Genomic DNA, 23,839 nt, shown 5'->3' with positions numbered 1-23,839 from the left:
TACCTCATCCAAAATCAAAATAAAGCATGTATTTTTGACGAAATGACCTTACTTTTTTGGTGATAACCCTAATTTTTGCTTGTCAGAAATATTTTGGTCGAAATGACCTGACATTTTGGGTGATAACCTTTTTTGTTTGTAAATTTTCCTGCCCCTGGTCTCCCTACCTTTGGGGAGAGATTTCCGCCTATGCATTGATTGCCATAATAATGGAGCCAGAAAATCATCAGACATTCAGTCCTTTTTAATCCATTTACCCTATCTAGGCCGGGGTATTTTGGGAGTTCATATGGCCGGGGGGCCATATGAACTAATTTATGAGTAATTTATGAGTAATTAGTATGCGAAATCATACTTTTTCCTCTAACTCCCTAAATAAAGCTCCAAATTTACTAATTCTTGGTATAGAAACTCTTTGTGCTGTTCTTAGCAAGTGTACATGCAAAAAAATTGCGATATCAAATCATTTTCTTATGTATTATATTGTTTTTTGCAAGGTATTTCTTTGTTTTTTGACCTTTTGTTTTTCAATGTTTTTTTCAATGAAATTTGTTGGGGACTCTTCTGTGATCATAAAAGGCATAAAATAATTACATTTAGACCAGCAAAACTAAAAATAATCATGCATTTATGAATTTTGGTTGAAAACACAATTTGTATTGACTTTGTACACAAAACACGTTTTTGAGCAATTTTTGGTCTGACATGCATTTACATAATGTTGCGTAATTTCGGAACCATGTACCCGGGTGACGCAAAATTGGTCTCAAAAGTTGCGCAAGACTTGAAAGTAAAAAGCCAGAGAGCGACTCGGTCAAAAAATTTCGCGCGGCGAAAATATCGCACAATTAGTTGAGGGGGGGGGGCCTCCGAGGCCCCCCCCCCGGCCTAGATACGGTTAAAACCCCTATTAACCAATTTAAATAATAGAGCAACTTTGAGTAGGCGCCATCAAGTGGCTATCGGGCTCATGATCAGTGGGCAAAATAAAATTTCAAAGGATTTCTATTTCCGATTAAAATTTCGAACAACAAAATATGGATAATAATTATCATAATTATTAAAAATTAGATTTATCGATGGAAAATGCAACAACTTAGCTTAATTATCATCCTATCGGATCTAAGGCCTCAAGTGGTAACGATTTTTTTTTACAGGGGGTGCTGGTGTAAATTTGACAAGCAAAAAAAAAAAACAAGTGGAAAAAAGGGTGGGGGCCGGGCACCACAAAATGAATGTTATTTTGGTTCCGAGAAATTGGACGAGCAAAAAGAAACTGGTTCGAAAGCTACAAATTTTAGGTCATTTTGGTTACAATTGTCCATTTTGTCACACCTACCAGAATTCCAGGGATTGATGCCTATGGGGAATAATACAGGAGGCGCGATAGCTCAGTTGGTAGAGCGGGAGATTCGTAATTCCGGTGACCCGGGTTCGATTCCCACTTGGTGCGCTAGTGCCCTTTGGTAAGGCATTAATCCTCAGTACAAGGTTCTTCGGAGAGGACCTTAAGCCGTCGGTCCTCTGTGTGCTTGCTTACAAGCATTCATGCTTTCTTAGCAATCAGGTAAGCAAAAATCACCACCAAATCACCACCAATTATACCGTACGCCCATCACCCGCGCTTCCCGGGGACATGTATTACGTTTTGAACGATGCATGGAAACCAATTACACAATCGACATCGAGGTTTCTGATTGCAACCCTTTATCTGATATTACTTGGTCCATCGAACTTTGCTTCTATTTTGTATACAAATTTTCAGATTTTTTCCTTTAATCTTTTCTATATATATTCTATTTTCTCGTCATGATCTTCGGTGAGAATTATATTTTCTCTTGACATAATGCTGTGCTCAGAATGAGGCAAGATGCGATTTGAAAGATAATGGGGCAAATCTGAAAATAATGCAATATAATCCTGAACTTTCAAACCTCGTGTAACAAATTTCTATGTCAAAAGCAAACCAAATCAACCAAAATTGGTGATCTAAAGACAAGACAATTGACCTCGTAGAAAAGTTCAAACAATGATTTCTGGGCCCGCCACTGATGTAAGAGTACTTAGCGTAGTGATAATAGTAAAATACATATCTTAGCGAGAGCTTCATAGACTAGACAATTAGTATTACAGAATTCGAATAAGACAATCAACCCATTACATTGTTTGATAAAAAAACATCGATATCACAGGTTTCTAAATTATTGAAATTAATGCCATGCGGACTTAAGGCATTGGTCTAAGTGGAGTATCAAAACAAATGATCTATATAAACAATTAAAGTATTTGAATTAAATGCCCAATTAAAAACATTGGTCTATAAAATGGCAAAAACTACAATTTAAATTACAGTATTGAATTTAATGCGCACATAAAGCATTGGTCCATGATGGCTAAAAAAAGACGATCCATTTATTGAATTCAATGTCAACCAAAAACTATAAAGATCTATAGGGGCAAAAATTGAAATTATTAAATCTAATGCCCACATTGAAAAGAATGATCTACAATGACAAAAAAATAACTCGAGATGAACTTCTGCGCCTTATCTTTCTTCATAAATAAACAACATTTTTTTATAAAATACTCAAAGAGAATTAAGACGATACAAAAATAAAAAAATACAAAAAATAGATTCTTGATCAGCTGTAACTTTTTGTATTAGAAAAAAAGTATTGCAACATGTATCAAACAGCAATAAACGCTTAGAGCTAGCAATGGTTACGATGAAACATTCTAAGACATACATAAGATTGTAGTACTGAATTTATATTTCTTACAAACATTCTCGCCTAACTATTAATGAAAGACAGCTGACAGGAAAAACCTGCCCTTTTACTCTGCAGTCACAATTCCCCTTTTATGAATTTTCATTCAAACCACCTATATGTAGCAGGTACAAAAAATGTTAAAACGACTGTTTTCGACTCGCCGTAGGGCCGCTATGGGGGAAATGTGACTGCGCCAAACTAAGAAAAAATTGATCACTTTCTCATAAAGGGTGATCATTCAGCCTTCGCTGCATATCAAACAAATATCCATTCTAAATTGATTATCATTAAGTTGTGAACATCAAAAATGAAAGCTGTACATGGAAAATGAAAACATCAGCACAAGGCTGATTTCAATTGGAAAATTGAAAATGCCTTACCTTTTTCCCCGTTTCTCTATTATATGCTAATAAAGAATTATCACTGTACGTTTTTAAAATATCCATATAAATTTTGAAATATTCTGCCTTACGGTTAATTTTGAAGTGTTTCCCATCAAGAACGTCCCGTAAGAATATGATCGCATGAAATTTCATGGTCCCGATGTGGTAATGCATTTGTAAAATATGTGAACATCCTCTAGCATTTCTCTGATTTTTCGTATTTATTGGTGACTCATTGTAGCTGACTTTGTTCACCATGTTTGAAAATAATTACTGGGATTGTGACCATCATAACATTATGGTAATCGAACATTTCATGCTCAACAACAAATATCACATTCCTTCTTTAACGCCCAACGTCAAGAGAGCCAGAAATGAGAAAAAACGAAGTACAGATTTAAGTTGATGTACTTCATTGCACTAATGCATCCACACATGACTAAAAATTCACATTGAAAAAAAAAAAACTTTTTTAAATTTTCATACAACGCTTGTTCACTATGAACCTTACAGCAGTTGTTTAATACTTTAAACAACCATGGTTTATTTATTGAGAATTAAGTATTGAAAATTAAACTTTGTTGTTTAAGGTTTATGCACTTGTTTAAACTGTTAAAAACAAGTATTGATACTGATGAACTACTCATCAGATAAACAGCATCGTATAAAACTTTTAAACAGTGTTTTTACTGTGAAATACGTCCTCGGAAAAGGATTATACATGCAGATATAGGGAGTATGACAGAAAAGATCAGCTAGATATGAGGTGTATGGAATGTTAGCTCTAAGTCACGTGTCTGCTACAAAACCAAGATCAATGTCCCCAGCTGGGCTTTCATCTAATAAGCTATGACCCTGTCGATTTGCACAACAGCAACACATTTGGTCGGCGCTTAAAGTCTGGTTTGAAGCACAACAATAGCTACAAGAAGGCACTGGAATCTTGGCGCAGTTGCCTTCTGGACCCAAGGCCCTGCAGAGGGGCATGAAGAAGAAGTTGGCGTAGAACCAGCTAACAGTCATCACAAGAGTCAGAAAAATGCCAATCTGCTGATAGCAAAGAACGACAGAGGGCAGCATCACAGCCCCTGCGATGAACGTTGAGAGCGCCGCGGTGGTTATTGCAGAAGTGAGTTGAACCATGGCGAAGGTGGAGCGGGAGGCACGGTCCTTGTGCGGGGCGAGACCATAAGCCACTCCGTAGTGGATGGTGAAGTCCACAGACAGTCCTACCGCAAGACTCATCACGGTGGACTCCAGTATATTCAGCTCCCAACCCAAGAGTACCAAGCTACCAATGGTCACAAAGACGGTCCCGCCGATAGATAGGGTGGCGAATAGAGTAATGAGTAGATTTCTGGTGGTGAATAAGAGAACCATCGTGGCCATTCCTAAGGACAATGCAATGGACATCTTCGTTCCTCTGGCTAGGCTTTCCTGGAGATCAAAGAAATACATCTGGTTGTTGCTGTAACTGCCAAACCAGCCACCAGCCATGCCCGGAGGCGCATTCTTCATCTTTTCCTTACCCCAGTTATCGATTTGGTACCAGAATTCACTGATGTTTTCATACACAAGTGTATCAGTGGTCGTGCTGGTGAAAGATAATTGTAAACCAGTCATCATCGAACTTTGAACTTTGAACTTCGTCTTTTCTCCAAAGCGAACGCTACCGCTTAATTGGCGCAGACTAGAAGTCCAAAATGGTGCACAGTGGTCAAAGAGCTCTGGGTCGTAGGGAAATTTAGTTTGGTTGCAGCATGAAGGGGAAGGGCTGAATGGGAGAGCGGGGTTGTTACATGGTGTCTCCATAGCAGATTTCAGTATTTCAATGAAACAAAAATCAGACGCTTTGTCCGCCTTAGAGTAAAATGTCTGGTTGCGGATATCATGGCAAAAGTTTAATAGCCATTGTTGCGAGTCCTTGCTGGATAGATTAAATGATCTGTCAAAGACTATAAACCCTTCATCGTCAGGGTCCCAGGGATTTCCATTATCATCAGGTACTACACCCCAAACAAATAGTATAGGCATCACTCTCTTGTCTCCCCTTTCGAACAGGAAGTCCTTTTTATATATCTGATCGTATTGTTCCATAAAATCACTTGATATGAACACTTGAAAGTCATTTTTGGTAGGCAACTGCAGCTTTGGCTTGACAAATATACAGCAAGCCCCACCTACCCCAAGTAGCGTGAATAAAATGATCCAGAAGTACCTAAGCTTGAATACAACCAAGGGTAACATTGTCTCCCAGAATGATCGGACACACCCAGTCAGAGCTTTTGTCTTCTCCTTTATCTTGACGTAGCACGTGATCGGTGTTATTCTCTCACGACACATCCGGAACTGCAGGTACTTGTCTTCTATGACGACAATTGCAGGGAGCCAAGTTACAGTGTAGATAAAGTTGATGAGTATGGCGCATCCTGCGTACACTGCCAGGCATCGTAGGGCCGTGATGGAGCTGATGACACTGGAGAAAAGGGCAGAAGATGTGGTGAAGCTGGTAACAAACATGGTTACTGCTGCATGGTGCAAGGTATCTTGGAGGACCAACACCCTCTTCTCAGGTGCTCCACCATGTCGCTCTCTCATCTTCTTCCATATGTCAACATAAACGAAGGCATCGTCCGCACCAATGCCAATGATTAAGACAAACGCGAGGACGTTCATGAAGGGAAAGAAAGGCAGTCCGAAGACAACGGTGTACAGGAAGTAAGCAAAGATCAAAGACATCACCATGTCTAGGATTGTCATTAAGGTCACAAACAACGAGCCTGTGTACAGCCACACGATCAAAAGAATCAGTCCAATCCCGATAACCAGGTAGATGCAATTAGAGACAAGAAAATCAGAAAATAAGTCAAATTTAAACCCTGCACCAACTGCAGACAGCTTGGTGACACCATCACTTATGTCATGCCTCATAACGTTACTCTTATAAATATCCTGTCCCTCACTGCTGTATCGGGGGAACGGTGTCACCATCAATGCATGTTGAACAGACTTGAAATCTCCCTCAGCGATTTGGCTTGCAGAATTCATGGGCAAGAGGTACTGGAAGGTATCGAACACCACATTCCCAATAGTGCAGTTTGGAGGGACACCTGGACAACTGCTTCCACCGCAGTCCGATGTCAACTCCTTGCTGACGAAGAACGGCGCACATTCCTGGAGCAGGTACCGTAGTTCGGCGACGTCTTCATCTGCGATATACAAACACGACTCCTTTCCGCCAATGAGAGCAGCATAGCTTCCAAGTGATGAGGGTTCACAGTCTTGGTAGTACTGTGGCAAATCTGTTGCATTCATCAAGACACGAGTGGTGTATAAATTGCACATGGACCACAATGCCTCGGTGCTGAATAAGTCTACATTGTGCAAACGAGAGAAGACCAAACGAACCTTGTATTGGGCACCCTCGGCTGAGAGAAAAAAATAAAGGAAAAGAGGAATCACAGTGGCAAATGTAGAGAAATCTACAAATATACCTAACACCCCCCCCCCTCCTAGGATTTCCATCTAATACAAGAGACAATAGTGAAAGATACGAAGGAGATTATATGATTATCTGCATGCTACAAACATAAAAGTCATTACTTGGTCGGCTCATGGTTCGGAGCCAGTACATTTTTTTCTTTCTCGGGGACAGTGCCAAAGGAGGAATGGGCACGGGGGGGGGGGGGCAAATATGTTTTTTTCTCTCTAAAATATTAACACCCCTGTACCCCTAGTTCGTATACTCTACATGTTGTATGAATGTAACCGTCTTCAGATCGTCTTGGAGGGGAGAACAGAGAAGAAAAGGGTGAAAAGGAAGAATCTAACAAATCTTTAATGATTAGTTGCTTACAAATAAAAAAAAACATACAGACCCTTCCGAAACTCAATGTTTTGTAGCCTAGCATCGCTAATATCTACCATAGCGCAATAAACATTTTTTTTAATGGAACACATAGTGCCAAATCGTGTTTCTTGTCCCAGCCCACCCCCTCTCCACTCACATTTCTTGTCTTTTACAAGGTTGTGACTTAATAGTTCATGGTCCCTACCTGGCTCTCTGCATACGGTTGGGATTACAGGACTGATATGGCTATAATCAAAAGAACTCTCGCTTCCTTCATCAATAGGGATGTCGGTGACAGCATCATCAGTGCTAGGGGTATTGCCAACGGTGGCGATCTCATCATCAGTGAGGGTACTGCTTTTGCTGAACCTGCTGTCAGTGGTGCTATCTTGGCCAGGACTCTGGGTTGACATCCTGGTGGGCGATCTGTTTGATGGTGGAAGGGAGGACGGTATATCATTTTCACCTTGGCCTGGGCCTTGGGGGCTTGGGCCTTTGGTTGGTGTTGTCACTGGGGGAATGTCCACCTGCGGGCCTTGAACGCCTACCACACTCCGTTTGGATTGCCGCGGTAAGGTGTAAAAATGGCTATCGTTCCTGGTCTGGTGAAAGTGACTGAGTGCTGAGGTTCTGTCATTGATCTCTGTTTGTCGAGCTTGGAATCCCTATTGAGATGAGGGAGGGAAAGATGGAGAATGAATTACACTATGCTCTCTTTACCGCTGAGGTAAAAGAATGATGTGAAGGTGGTTTCAGGCCTATAATTACCCTTTTCCTCCATTGTTCCTCATCATTATCATCATCATCATCGTCATCATCATCATTACCATCATCATTATCATCAGTATCATCATTATCATCATCATCATTACCATCATCATTATCATCATTATCATCATTATCGTCATCATCATCATCATCATCCTCATCATCTTCATCATTATCATCATCCTCATCCTCATCATCATCATCATCATTATCATCATCATCATCATCATTATCATCATCATCATTATCATAATGATAATCATCTTCATCATCTTCCTCCTCATCATCCTCATCATATCTTTATCATCAAATTCTTCCCATTTGATCATTTTGAGTATTCTTTATTTTAAGTGCCCGGTTATCATTTATGGCCATGCGACATAACATTAAAAAATCACTTTTTCGTAATAAAGTGAAAAATATAACGTCCCTAGAAAAAAAAAGGAATCAGAATCGAAAAGAATGGAACGGTGTTGATTTACGTGTTTGCAAAAACGTAATACTTAAGAATTTAGTATTTGACTTCAATCATTACGATACTTTCAAGGCGGCATTCACCGGTAAGGGTTAATTATGATTGTCATTATAATCATTACAATAATTAGTATGATTATCATTCTCGATATAATGGTGATTTGACTCGCTTCTGTTTTTATTTCAATACTTGTTTTTTGCATCATACGATTTTTCTAAAAATCTATATGTCGACATGGCGAAATACCTTATCTCGCCAAGTTGACTTATAAAACGTTTTATGTCAACATGGCGAGATCTATGTTTATCTTGCCAAATCAATTATAAAACATTATATGTCGACATGGCGAGATATGAAGTGCCAAAGGCCCGGCGAGAGTCCAAATATCTCGTCAAGTTGACATACAGGGCCTAACTTTTTGTTAGTCGACTTGGCGAGATAACGCATCTCGCCAAGTCGTCAAGTCGATCGCACTTTAAAGGCTCCGTTGTTCATGTCGTTTGAAATAACAAAAAGCAATAATTATTCTCGGTCATTTCACCCGAGACCTTACTTTTGTGAGAAGAGTAAGAACATTCATAGTTACATGTAGGAAGATAAACAAAGTTTCTCTTTTCTTCTCCACCCCTTCCCTCTCCCGATACCTCTCTACATTCCCTTCTCTCTACACTGCAAAAACTCCGGTGTTGATTTAACACCAACCCGGAATCTATGTCCACACCAGAGAAGTATTGAAACAACACCAGTTTGGAATCAAACTGATGCTGTTTTTATACTAATCTGTGTTGTATAAACACATTTTTGGTGGTACACCAAATCGAAACTGGTGTTGTTTAACACTTCTCTGGTGTTGACATATATAGATTTCGGGCTGGTATAAATCAACACCGGAGTTTTTTGCGGTGTATACTTACCTTCAATGGTTCGCTAAATGATGGGATGTCATATAAAACAAATGCAGCAGCGCCCCCACCGGCAGTCATGACGAACAGAATCAAGCAGAAGAGGACTGGAAAGCGATTTAGAAATTGGGCATACCTGATGAAAAATACAAATTTAAGAAACATTGTCACACATATATTACTTCCCCATTTTAGCCTAATACTCAGTTCCTGTTATCATTTCGATGCATTAGTTTTGTTTTCCATACTTCCTCCTCCTTCCGCCTTCTTTTCGGCTTCTTCCCTTACTTCTGGGACCCGTTGCATAAAACCTTTGCCACAAATAAACACAAACTCTGGTAAACAAAATTATGCCATTGAAAATTACACATAAAAAAAGTGTTATGCAACAGGCCCCTGGTGTTGTTTGTTTGTTGTTATTGTTGTTATGCTGCGTTTTGGGGGAGGGATTTCAATGGCGCCGACGGGTCATTACACTGGCGTATAGGGTGGAAGGTCGCCGATTACAAAGTAAGTATTTTGGGAAGTCGTTGTATTGTATCCATCACAGTATGTTATTCAATAACTGGCCGATTTCACTGAAATTTCATCATTAACAGTGTGAATGTCTTATTTATTTATTTTAGTTTCATTATACAAAGAGAATACTGCGTTGCTGAATAATTTAAAAAAAAACAGCAATCAACATAAGCGTACAGAATAAAAAATAATAAAAAAATACGCCGCATAAAATGTTTTGACCGCGTCGCTCGCTGACTTTATACTTTCAAGTCAAGTCTCGCGCAACTTCTGAGATCAAAATTGTGACCCCGGATCCGAAATTATGGAACATTTCGTTAGTGCACGCGGACCCAAAATTGTTAAAAACGTGAATTCGTGTACAAATTAAATGTTTTATGCTTTCATTCACGTTTTTGAGCAAAATAGTGTTCTTAGCCAAAATTCATAAATGTATCATTATTTCTCCTTACACTGATTAAATTTTAATTAATCTCATCTTGTTTATTTTAAAAATAAAATCCCCGACAATTTCCAATGAAAAATATAATACACAAGGAAATAATTTTGATATTGATTTTTTAGTACATTATTTTGATCAGAATCCTATAAAAAGTAGCATTTTATGAGCCTTATTTATCTAATTAGAGAACCCTTTTGATTTTATGCATAAATTAGCACAATAATTAGAAATGAGATTTTATGAAGAATTCGATCTTACAATTTTGTAGATTATGCCATTGGCAACGCATGTGCCGATTGTCGTCGCAATCACGCGACCGACAGCCGAGATCCCCCTCCCCCAGTCTTCTTAAGGCCACCGCACACCTTACGACTGTTTGCAATCCGATTTTGAAACAAATCGCATTTTGCTCATTTTCTGAAAATGTGAATGGAATATATCATTTTTTACTTGAGGTTAAAATTGATTGAAAGAATACGAATAGAACCATTTTGTAAGATTGGAAGCCTCTATTTTGGAGTACAGGCCAAATTCGTTTCAAATCGTACGGCTGCTATGACGTCATTACGACTAGATATTAAATTTGCTTTTATTCTAAGAAGGCTGATAGGATAGTCACATATTTGAACATAGGTATTCGTACGATGATTTCGAACATTACACAAGATATTCCAAATATCAATATTAGCATCAAATTATACTATGTTTTATTCGTAAATTGAGTCACAGACCGATCGTAGGGTGTGCGGTCGCCTTTAGGCGTCGAAATAGCCCAGTCTACTAAGGGTTAATATCCCTGCAGGCTGAGATAATTAATTCTCCTTGCTTTCTTAGAATGGGATATCATGGTGATTAGGAATAAACGAAATACAGGAAGGAAACAGAGATAAATCAGAACTGCATTATTATCGTCGCCGTAGTTATCATCATCTTCATCATCGTCATTATCACCATCACCATCACCACCACCACCATCATCGTCATCATCATCATTATCATCATCATCATCGTAATCATCATTAACATCGTCATCATCATTATCACCATCATCATCCATCATCATCACCGTTATCACCATGATCATGGTCATAATGACCATCACCATCGTCATCATCATCATCACCACCACCACCACCATCATCATCAAAAGTTTGACTTTAAAATTACCATTGACAGAAACCACAGTCATTCTTCCTTTCCTCTCCATCTCTTTCATGAGCATCCGTTTCACTGATCGTGGTCAATCGAAGTGCGCCCCCATTAGACGTTGGTTCGTAAGAAAGGTCCTCTGTTTCGAGGCTCCCGACACCTTCCGACTCCCATGCCGCACCTGCAGTAGAAATGAAGGGTAAAAATGTACGCGGTCTAAAAATCACGCACATAATGGAGGTCAATGAAGAACGTGCATGATCCTTTACTTCATTCGTGTGGGCTTGATTGATTTTGTTCTTCTTTTTTTGAAAATATTCAGCACCTGGACTTGTACTGTAGATTTAAAACTTCCAAAGTTGTGTCTTGAGCAATGGCATGCATTTGAATGAAAACTCTTTTGGTTCGGTTTCCCAGACGCCCCATAGTCAAATATTGGGTATACCACTACTACTACTACTACTACTACTACTACTACTACTACTACTACTACTACTACTACTACTACTACTACTACTACTACTACTACTACTACTACTACTACTACTACTACTATACTACTACTACTACTACTACTACTACTACTACTACTACTACTACTACTACTACTACTACTACTACTACTACTACTACTACTACTACTACTACTACTACTACTACTACTACTACTACTACTACTACTACTACTATACTAGTACTACTACTTTTACTACTACAATTACTGCTGCTACTACTACTACTACTACTACTACTACTACTACTACTACTACTACTACTTCTACTACTACTACTACTACTACAACTTCTCCTACTATACAATTACTACTTCTACTACTACTACTACTACTACTACTATACTACTACTACTACTCCTACTACAATTACTACTACTAAAACTAATACTAGTACTTCTTCTACTACTACTACAACTACTACTTCTACTACTACAATTACTACTACTACTCGTACAACAATAACAACAACTGATGCTAATGCTGCTGCTGCTACTACTACTACTACAACAACTACTACTACTACTTCTTCTACTACTACAATTACTACTACCACTACTACTACTAGTCTACTACTACTTCAATACTAACAAACAACTGATGCTGCTGCTTCTACTACCGCTACCATTACCACTACTACTACTATTAATACTACTGTAACTAAGTTATACCACTTCCACTACCATTACTACTACTATACTACTGCTGCTGCTGCTACTGCTGCTACTACTACTACTACTACTACTACCACTACTATTGCTACTACTGCTACTACTACTACTACTATACTACCACCACTAGCATGCTACTAGTACTTCTATTGTAGTGGGTGGGTACGGCAAAAACCATCATTTCAATCACAAGATTGTAAGACCATGAAGACTGTCATCGTGTTTACATACTCGATTTCACTGGGATTTTCCGTGGATCTCACACTTAGTCAAAACCATACCGTGGAGTAGTCTTGAGGACGCAATGATGATGATATACTTCTTCATGAAGAAGAAGAAGTATATGACATATCGAAAAAATCATCATCATTGCGTCCTCAAGACTAACCGTGGAGCACCATGGGCATACATAATACTACTCAAATATACAAAACAAGAAAACACTGCGATGCATAGAGCGTACGACACGGCACTGCCTCCATTCATTCACTAGCTATTGATCTTTTTTCATAGATATAAGCAGTACTCATAATATAGCATGTATAGTAAGTCAACATGTTTTGAACGGGGGTGTTTACTCTCATATCACAGAATAGACTTGTAGTTGTACCCATTATTGGGATATTAGAATATTCTGGAATACACTCACCATCATCAATGTAACCGGTGTTGAGTGACGAATCGTCGCCATTGAATAGCCGGAAATATCTTGGCATTTTGCACCATGAATTTGATATATGGACATGTCAATACACAGAACATGAAAATATGTAGCTCGCTATCAAAGTCATCGCACGGCGAAAATACTCTCTCTAGATCTCTCCCCAGACGAATTTTCCACACCTAACAGAGTGAGGGCGCTATGTATATTGTTTAGTCTACCGGGGGAATTGCATTGCTAAATTGCCAATTCGTCTACTGACATTTCAATTCAATTCTTTATTCCATTTCCATTCAAAACATGATACAAAGCTATATAAATCAGATACATTTTTACAGATGAACATTATTACTTGGTAAAAAACAGTATACATTTGAGCATGAATAAAAATGAGGGGTCCACCAAAAGCAAAGCTTGGAAAGCCTATGATCCCCTCGGAAACGAAATAAATATTGTCGACTTATATGCGTATTTTTCCTGGATAGAAAATACCCGTCCACTCACCACATGGTCTATTTTCGTTTAGTCTTATGCCATTCCGTCCATCAACATTCCGTCTAACAACCATTTGGTTCATCATTTGGTCAAATCATCACCTCGTCTAATCCCCATTTCGTCTATAACCAGTTGGTCCAATATCAAGTTCCTTTTCATTTTGCACAATATATTAACGCTAATGGGGTGCATGCTGCAAGAAACTTGCGATCAATCGCAAGTCAATTTTTGGTCCCTAAATCAATCATATGTCTTGCGGTTAAAGGGGAAGTTCACCCTGAAGAAAACTTTGTTGTAAAAATAGCAGAAAAAATAGTAAAAAATATTGGTGAAGGTTTGAGGAAAATCCGTTAAAGAGTAAGAAAGTTATTAGAGTTCAAAATTTTGGATTTGTGACGTCATAAACGAGCAGCTGCCCCATGTGTTATGTAATATAAAATGTATGAATTTCAAATTTGGTATGGTTCCTGATGACTTAATTTTGTTTTCTTTTCATGATCGGGTGTGAAACGATTTGTCTATTGATATACAAAAGTTACAGTGAAAACCATTTTCAATTTTCTGAGAAAATGACATTTCATTGATTTTTTACCATTTGCTATGTCGGGATGCTGCTCGCATGTGACGTCACAAATCAAATAATTGAAATTCTAATAACTTTTTAATTATTTGATGAATTTCTCTCAAGCCTTCGGCAATATTTTTTATTATTTTTTCTGCTATTTTTACAATAAACTTTTTGTCAGGGTGAACTTCCCCTTTAATTGCAGATAAGTGACTGGTGGCTCATCTGCCCCTTTCTTAAACAAGAGGTTTAACTTTCCGATTTTCTACATCAAAAGTTCGATCAGTTGTAAAATTGATACAGAATATTTGCAATTGATCGCAAATATTTTCATGCAACACCCCCTAAATCCAATAAGACCAAATTGGTACATGGACTAAATGGCCCCGTAAATGGCTACTAGAATAACAAGATATTAGACGAAATGGTAAGTGGACGAATTGGCAATTATATTACACCATGTGGATAGTAAAAGAACTGAAGGTTGACCAAATGATAGTAGACGAGTTGGAAATTGGACGAATAGATGAATTGGATATAAACCGTCTGTTGTGCACACCCGTTTCCAGTTTTATCCCTACCCGAAAAAAGTTGTATTTATTTATTTGTTGGTGTTGTGTGTAAATAAAGTTAGGCCAAATTATTTTAAAACTTCGTTCATTAGGAAATAATTTTAAAGGGAAAAAAAAGAAGGTAAAAAAATGCGATATTCTCAAAATAGGAAGACGTAAGTTGTGCAACGGGATAACAGCAATAATGTACATGTATTTCAATCGCATATACGATGAGGGGTTTTGGGGGCGGGGGGGGGGGGGTGCACGCGAACGTGTTAACTTTCCGGGGGGAGTGATCTCAAGTAAGTAAATGATAGAACCATTCTACTTTCACAACCGCAGCAATTGAATTAAGTTTTGTGACAAGAACCTATTGACGTAGTGATCCCTTTTAAAATCACGACGAGCTAGAAATACGTGTTTGAAAGGTTGTAAGTTCAAATCCCAGCTCTGTCATTAATTATTATGATTATCTCCACTTTAACGGCATGCAAAAAACGCCCGAGAGTAATTTCTATCGTCTATTACGGTCTGCCGCTATGACTGATTAATCTTGACGTAAAATATTTTATGTGTAATTGGGTATATGCCAGGATCGAGACCCCAGACAGAATGACCACAATTTTACAAAAAGAAAACAATAATAATTGATATGACATGTAAATTAAAAACAGGGAATGAAAACGATGTTCCTCGACAATATTGGCATTTTTACTTTGGTAAAACGTTTACATGTTTTGGCGATTTTTTAAGGACATGATCGAGTATATAGAAATCTATCACGAAATTAACTTTTCTTACACTAAAAGTGCAAAAATTTTGCTAAATATTCTGAAGTAGTTTGGATCAATATGTCCGAGAATGGACTGGATATTTTATTCATTAATACTTTTTTTATTATTATTCTATTTTCATCCAAAAGCAAACGAGTGCACACCTAGTTACAAATAATATAGCATTTTCATTTCGAATGCAGGATAAAGAGCATTGCCGATTTAATGTCTTGCTCACGCGCATAGGTGCTGCGGCCGGGATCGTACCCCGGACTTTCCATGTCAGACGTCTTAGACCACTCGGCCACGGCACCCCGGCTTAATACTTGCGCATCAGATTGTGCAAGGGCGCCATCAGCAAAAAATAAAAATAATTAAATAATAAAAAAATATTCCTTCAAATGAAGTGTCACAGGGGCTGTAAATTCCAGTTGATTCTGCTTTTGAAGGTTTCATGGGCCTAAAGCATTTCACATTGTCTCGTGTGTAATAGTGGCACTTAAAAAGAAATCGTAAAAAATAAGGGTGGAATTCAGGGATCGAACGTGTACTACCAGTTGATAGGATTTATCTGACAATCCATATCTGACCAGAAAATGGTACACCCGGAGGGTATACCTCGACCGATTCATTTTTAAAAATAAATCGGCATTTGTGAAAACATCTCCTGCACGCGCGGGATCAAATTCATCCAAAAAACAGTAAAATAGCCCTAATCCTTCCACCATTCAAATATAGTTCAATAGTTGGTAATATTTCTTCCCAATTTGGGAAAAGGAAGTTCAGTAGTTACCCTAATCATATTCACACACTTTGTCAATTAGCTATATCAATAAAAAAAATGAGAATGAATATATTTTACATTCCCGTCGTTAATAGGTCCGTGCAACCTGCAATCTACCCCGAACAGTGAACACGAAATGACCCATTATCTTTGACGGCCGCTTCACCTGTGATGATTGTAATTTTTAAGTACGATAACAGGAAATCTTGTATCAAACACTCTATCAAAACAGGAATATTGCGAACAATAATGGTCATTCGAGAAGAAAGAAAATCATAAGCGACCTTTTCTGTCACCCTTGACGAACTTTCTCAGCAAGTTGGAAGGGGTGGTGACGAGGGGCATGGACCTGGTCTATTTCAAATCATTCTATTGCATAGTATGTAAAGGTCAAGTCCACCCCTGACAAAAGATGATTTGAATAAATGGAAAAAAATCAAACAAGAATAATGCTGAAAAATTCACCAAAATCGGATGGAAAATAAGAAAGTTATGACATTTTTAAGTGTCGGTTATTTTTCACGAAACAGTTCTATGCTCAACTCAGTAATATGCAAATGAGAGAGTCGATGATGTCACTCACTCACTATTTCTTTTGTGTCATTGTTTTAATTATACAATATTTCATTTTTTACGGGTTTGACATTTATGACCATCTTGTTTGAACCACAAACTGTTAAAACAATTGAATTCCACATGACCAGGGAGGAATAAAACTTTTTCTGCATGACAATGAGGATAAACTTCAAATATTTCACATTTCATGTAATAAAATACAAAAGAAAAAGTGAGTGGGTGATGTCATCGGTTCCCCTCATTTGCATACTCACCTGGATGTGCATATAACTGTTTTGTGAAATATAGAAAAACTTTAAAATGTCATAACTTTCTTATTTCAGATCCGATTTTGATGAAATTTTCAGTGTTATTCTTGTTTTATTTTTCTATTTCTATTCAAATCATATTTCTATTGGGATTGACTTGTCTTTTGAAAACAAGAGCCCCTATAGCTCAACGTGGACCAGATCATTAAACATGACTTGTTTGAATACAAAACACCTCCGGCATCAGCTCAGTTGCTTTTCTCGGGTGGTAAATAAATTGTTCTTTAATACCATTAAAGATCCCCCCCCCCCCCCCCGAAATAATATGTCCATACTTGACGGTGAACAAGCTTTACTTCTACTGACCCCGAAATTTCCTGTTCCGGTTCCCGCTATTCTTACGTGATAATAGTGAAAGGAGAAGTCTTAAAAGTCTTAAGGGTTTATGAAATAAACAATTAAAACTTGAACCCCTAGCCGTAAGCACTAAACGTCACATCCCCTTAAGCATGTTAAGAGCTGAAATTAGGTTTGATGCAGTTTTAGATGATAAATAAGGCATACGGATTAGACACGTTTGACATTATGATCAAAGAAAGTTTTGACGATAAACAATGTCAAAGGTCGATGTTTAACTAATTACCTATTTTTAATACATTCTGACGGTATAAATTTTAAACTTTAATTCATACATAACCTTTATGATTAGTCCTATGAACTTCCTTAGCAAGTTGGAATGGGGTAGTCCATGTATTTGATGTTGAACGAGCTTTAATGGTCACATTATACTACTACTGACCCCGAAATCTTATGTTCCGGTTCTCGCTATATCCTTGCGTAAAAAATATCCATGTATTTGATGTTGAACGAGCTTTAATGGTCAAATTACTACTACTGACCCCGAAATTTCATGTTCCTGTTCCCGCTATTCTTGCGTGAAAATACCGGTGAAAGGAGAAATCGTCAAAGTCTTGAGGGCGATTCCATACGTGTCGTACGGGACATTTTGTCAACAATGTCTAGTCTCTTAACTGATGTTTGAGTAATGAACAATTTTTTTGGTCAATAATAAAGTTATAGTGGGTAGTCATGTGAAAAACTGATTCCAACAAAAAAATGTTTGATTATGGCTGAATTATAAGGGCGAAAATGTTATGTGTCGTACGGGACTCGGAAATGACCCGTACGACACGCAATATCTTCACCTCTAATTCACCCATGGACAGTATATCTGTGTTGGTTGTCTTTTTTATTTCTACCCAGTAGTACTCTATTTTAGGTTTTCCGTCCAATTTCGTCAAAATTTCAACCGATTTAATGATGTAATAATTCAATTTGCAACTAATTTGAATGACCTATGAGATCAGCATTTAAATAGCAATATACTTAATTTAATTCAATTCTACTGGCACGCGATTTCATAGTTATTTCATTTAAACATTTATAAAGAACGATCAAATTAAAATAGCTGAGCAGTGTTTTCAAATTCGCACCGGTACCTAATTCCTTGCGAACGTTTAGGAATTCAAAATCATTAATATGCAATCACGTACAAGGTATGGACAGTGTTTTTCGTTGTTGCTTTTTTTTCACTTCTTTTGAATAATTATGGAAATGGGTTTTACCCCTAAATTGGATGTTAGAAATTTTACATCTGACAGACCATCATCGGGACAACTCGTTTTTGTTCCACTTTTATAACTATAGACTGTGGTCAATACCATGATTCCCATCCCTTCCCCAAAACGATTTAAAATATATACAATTATGTAAATAAAAAAGGACAAGATTATGAAGAAAAAATACCTTCCATTGGCATACTAAGTCATCGACAGACTCAATGGCAGATCCAGAGGGAGGGCACAGCCGACTGGTGCCCCCCCCCCCCCTTTAGAAGCACATTTATTCTTTTTTTTTTGCGTGGACGAAATACCCTTATTCTTTGGTTAAAAAACCTTCTTTTTTTTACTCGTCGAATTCCTCCGGAAAATGTGCCCCCTTTTGGGAAATCCTGGATCCGCCGCTGCACCCACTCAATCACTAAAAGAATAAGCGTTTATAACCATATCATATAAGTGTTACATGAATTACGTCTTTATCAAACATAATGGAATAAAATTATTATAACTGAAAAGATCCGCAAAAAATAGAAATAAAGGGTAAAGTTTGAAAAAAAAATGAATACAGAAACATTATCTGAATTTGGAAGTTTAAAGTGCAAATATGTGTGCCGATAAATGAAATTGAAAATGGTGTTTCAGGCGAAATTAAACGATCAGTTAGTCGTCGCGAAATTAAATGACACCTAATAGTCCGGCAGCCCAGGAGGTTTATTCAACCGAAAGCCGGACAAGCAAATGACCCCATAGCTGGATGGCATGGACCTTGAAGTTTACAAAAATGCATTGCTGCCGGGTTCTATGCGTGGTCTTCCCTCCGAAATGACGTAATATATGACGTCACTACAAAATGGCCCTATTTCACCATTTTTCAGACATTGTACACATATCATGAAGTCAAGGGAGAATATCTCAGCCAAATCATGCTTGTTTTGTATGAAACTTTTACAATGTATTGTTCGAGTAGTGCACAAGAGATATGCAAAATTTCACGAACAGAAATTATTGTTTACATATGCAAATTACGTAATGAAATTTGCATATCATTAGTTTTGGAGATTTCTCGCATAAAAAAATTGTCAAAAATCGATTTAGAAATTTATTTTCTTTTGTAGTGTACTTTATTTGATATTTTTCTCTCAAGCATAATATCATTGTCTTTATCTATATCTCTACTTTAAGAAAATATATAACAGTAATTGAAAAAGACATTATAGACTGTGATTTCAGCCCCCTTTCCAATATGGTGCGCACGTAGAAATCGTGCGTTTTTGGCCTATTTTCACCATATGGCTGAGGTGTGCGAACGATATGCCTACTTTATTGATGTTTCCTGCATTTTGCATGATATTAAATCTTCCAAACAACATATTTTCTTCTTCATTATGTCTCTGGTGACCAATCAATGATTTCAGCAAAAATTGATTGCCCACTGGGCAGTCTATAGGCTACGTTTTCAGCCTAGTTTTCAACAACGAACCTATACAATGTAAGACTGCATCGCTGTAGTCGAGTCGGATAAGAGGTTACTGTACATGTGTACCATCAAAATATTTTTCACTCAATTTTTCAATCAACGTTTTGGTATTTGTCTAAACTGTCTCGTTAATGAATCTTGATGTTCCCTTCCCAAAATCGTGTCCAACGGGGTTCAAAATTGATATCTTTGGCGGCCCTCTTGGACTTTTTTAAAATGAAAATCAATTATTTTCATATTTTATTGCACAGAGTCTGACAATGGGACAATCTTTTAATCAATACGCATTTCTCTATGATTGGGATAGTAGAAATCGATTTAATTCGTTTTCTGATGATATATTTTGAAATAAAATTTATCCCGAAATGGGCATGATTTTGGTCAAAAATTTGCATGTGCATTGATATCTATCTGTTCAATCATTAACATCAACAACTATTTCAAAATATCAGCATTCGACACGAAAGAGGATATAATATACCGAAAATACTGTAACGCTTCATGACAATATCTATGTCTTTATTTGCTTAGTTAAAGGGCAAATACCATTATTACCCATTTATTGGAAAATATGCCACTTTGGAGCCCATATTAAGGCAAAAACGTTTCTGATATGGAATAAAGCCACTTTCATTCTTTTTAAACTACATGGAGATAAGAAGGGTAGAGTTTCCTCTATCTGCTACTAGCATACTGAAGCATACCCCTTCAGGGAGCGTCGAAATCACCCATCCTTTTTCATATTTTACCTATTTGTGGGAAAATATGCTTTTTCAAGCCCCCATTGAGGCAAAAAGTGTTGTTGCTATGTAGTACGGCCACTTTCATTGTTTTTAAACTATGTGAAGACAAGAGTAGAGTTTTCTCTATCTGCTACAAAAAAGGTGTGCTGTTACAGCAAAGCCTACCCCCTCTGAGGACTGCTAAAGTTACCCGATAATTATACGTATTTTGCCCATTAATGGGAAAATATGCTATTTTCGAGCCCCCATTTGGGCAAAAAGTGCTTCTGCTATTTAGTAAAACCACGTTTATTATTTTCAAACTATATGGAGACGAAAGAGTAGAGTTTCTTCTATCTGCTACATATAAAGAGGTGTTGGCATATTGGAACATACCCCCTTAGGGGGTCTCCGAAATCACTTACCCTTTTTCCATATTTTACCTATTTATGGGAAAATATGCAATTTTCGAGCCCCCATTGAGGCAAAAGTGTTTCTGCTATGTAGTAAGGCCACCTTTATTTTTTTTTCAAACTATATGGAGACGAAAGAGTAGACTTTCTTCTATCTGCTACATATAAAGAAGTGCTGGTACAGTAAAGCCTACCACCTTTGGGAACTGCCAAAGTTACCCGCCCCTTTTACGTAATTTGCAAATTCATGGGAAAATGTGCTATTTTCGAGCCCCCATTGAGGCAAAAGGTGTTTCTGCTATGTAGTAAAACTACTCTTATTGCTTTTAAACTATATGGAGACGAAAGAGTAGAGTTTCCTCTATCTGCTACATATAAAGAGGTGTTGGCATATTGGAACATACCCCCCTTAGGGGGTCACCAAAATCACCTACCCTATTTCATATTTTAATTATTTATGGGAAAATATGCTATTTTCGAGCCCCCATTGAGGCAAAATGTGTTTCTGCTATGTAGTAAAACTACTCTTATTGCTTTTAAACTATATGGAGACGAAAGAGTAGAGTTTCCTCTATCTGCTACATATAAAGAGGTGTTGGCATATTGGAACATACCCCCCTTAGGGGGTCACCAAAATCACCTACCCTATTTCATATTTTAATTATTTATGGGAAAATATGCTATTTTCGAGCCCCCATTGAGGCAAAGGTGTTTCTGCTATGTGGTAAAACTACTCTTATTGCTTTTAAACTATATGGAGACGAAAGAGTAGAGTTTCCTCTATCTGCTACATATAAAGAGGTGTTGGCATATTGGAACATACCCCCCTTGGGGGGTCGCCAAATTCAACTACCCTATTTCATATTTTAACTATTTAGGGGAAATATGCTATTTTCGAGCCCCCATTGAGGCAAAAGGTGTTTTTGCTATGTGGTAAAACTACTCTTATTGCTTTTTAGCTATATGGAGACGAAAGAGCAGAGTTTCCTCTATCTGCTACATATAAAGAGGTGTTGGCATATTGGAACATACTCCCCTTGGGGGGTCGCCAAATTCACCTAACCTTTTTCCATATTTACCTATTTATGGGAAAATATGCTATTTTCGAGCCCCCATTGAGGCAAAAGGTGTTTCTGCTATGTAGTAAAACTACTTTTATTGCTTTTAAACTATATGGAGACAAAAGAGTAGAGTTTCCTCTATCTGCTACATATAAAGAAGTGCTGGTACCATAAAGCCTACCCCCTTTAGGAACTGCCAAAGTTACCCGCCCCTTTTACGTAATTTGCAAAATCATGGGAAAATATGCTATTTTCGAGCCCCCATTGAGGCAAAAGGTGTTTCTGCTATGTAGTAAAACTACTCTTATTGCTTTTAAACTATATGGAGGCGAAAGAGTAGAATTTTCTTCTATCTGCTACATATAAGAGGTGTTGGCATATTGGAACATACCCCCTTAGGGGGTCACCAAAATCACCTACCCTATTTCATAATTTGACTATTTTGGGGGGAGAATATGCTATTTTCGAGCCCCCATTGAGGCAAAAGGTGTTTCTGCTATATAGTAAAACTACTCTTATTGCTTTTAAACTATATGGAGACGAAAGAGTAGAGTTTCTTCTATCTGCTGCATATAAAGAGGTGTTGGCATATTGGAACATACCCCCCTTATGGGGTCGCCGAAATCACCTACCCTTTTTCCATACTTTACCTGTTTATGGGAAAATGTGCTATTTTCGAGCCCCCATTCAGGCAAAAAGTGTTTCTGCTATATGGTGAAGCCAGTTTCATTCTTTTGAAACTACATGGAATTAAAGGAGTAGACTTTCTTCAATCTGCTGCTAATAAGTGGTTGCACAGCAAAGTCTATCCCCTCCGGGGGTTCCGAAAGTCACCCACCCCTTTTCCATATTTTTTCCAATATGCGGAAAATCTGCCAATCTTGGAGCCTCTGAAGAAGGTAGCAGTCGATGTACCGCACTTTTTTTACATGTAGCTGATAGAAAAAAATGCCTCTTCTTTTATTTCAAAGTGGTTTCCAAAATCAAAGCTAGCTTTACTATATAGCAGAAATGCCCTTTTGTCTGAATGGGGGCTCAAACATTGCATTTTTTTACAATAAAGAATGAAAATAGACATATGTAACTGATAAAGAAGATCCTACTTTGTCATCTGAATGTGGTTACAAAACAAAAACAAGGGCTTTACCGCAAGGCAGAAACACTGTTTGCCTCAAAAAAAACTAATTTTCCGAGAAACTGGCAAGATACGAAAAAAAGATTGGGTGACTTTGGCAGCCCCCTGAGGGTTAGGCTTTGCTATGCCCCAATTTCTTTATATGTAGCTGATAGAGAAAAGTGACTTAAAGGAAAAAAATTACATACTCAAAACAAAATGCTACCACATTGGGGGCTCCGAAAAGCACGAAATCATAATAGTCAAGCTATGGATAATGGTATGGTACTGTATGTAACATTTTACTGGTTCTTGTGGGACTATACTTTAAGGTG

The 23,839-nt window shown here is 37.7% G+C and overlaps 1 protein-coding gene across 1 annotated transcript; it reads right to left on the bottom strand.

The window, feature by feature from the left end:
- Nucleotides 1–1,521: 1,521 nt before the first annotated feature.
- On the bottom strand, nucleotides 1,522–13,259 carry LOC121426403 (protein dispatched homolog 1-like). The gene is made up of 5 exons (XM_041622696.1): nucleotides 13,092–13,259; nucleotides 11,278–11,440; nucleotides 9,162–9,285; nucleotides 7,210–7,669; nucleotides 1,522–6,582 (listed from the first exon to the last, which is right to left on the bottom strand). The coding sequence occupies exons 1-5, from the start codon at nucleotides 13,156–13,158 to the stop codon at nucleotides 3,944–3,946; spliced, it is 3,453 nt and encodes a 1,150-aa protein (XP_041478630.1). The 5' UTR covers nucleotides 13,159–13,259; the 3' UTR covers nucleotides 1,522–3,943.
- Between the last annotated feature and the right edge of the window lie 10,580 nt (nucleotides 13,260–23,839).

The sequence above is a fragment of the Lytechinus variegatus genome, chromosome 13, assembly GCF_018143015.1.
Source record: "Lytechinus variegatus isolate NC3 chromosome 13, Lvar_3.0, whole genome shotgun sequence".
In the NCBI taxonomy this organism is placed as follows: domain Eukaryota; kingdom Metazoa; phylum Echinodermata; class Echinoidea; order Temnopleuroida; family Toxopneustidae; genus Lytechinus; species Lytechinus variegatus.
The sequence above is the reverse complement of the archived record's forward strand: the minus strand, read 5'-3'. Positions and strand labels throughout refer to the sequence as shown.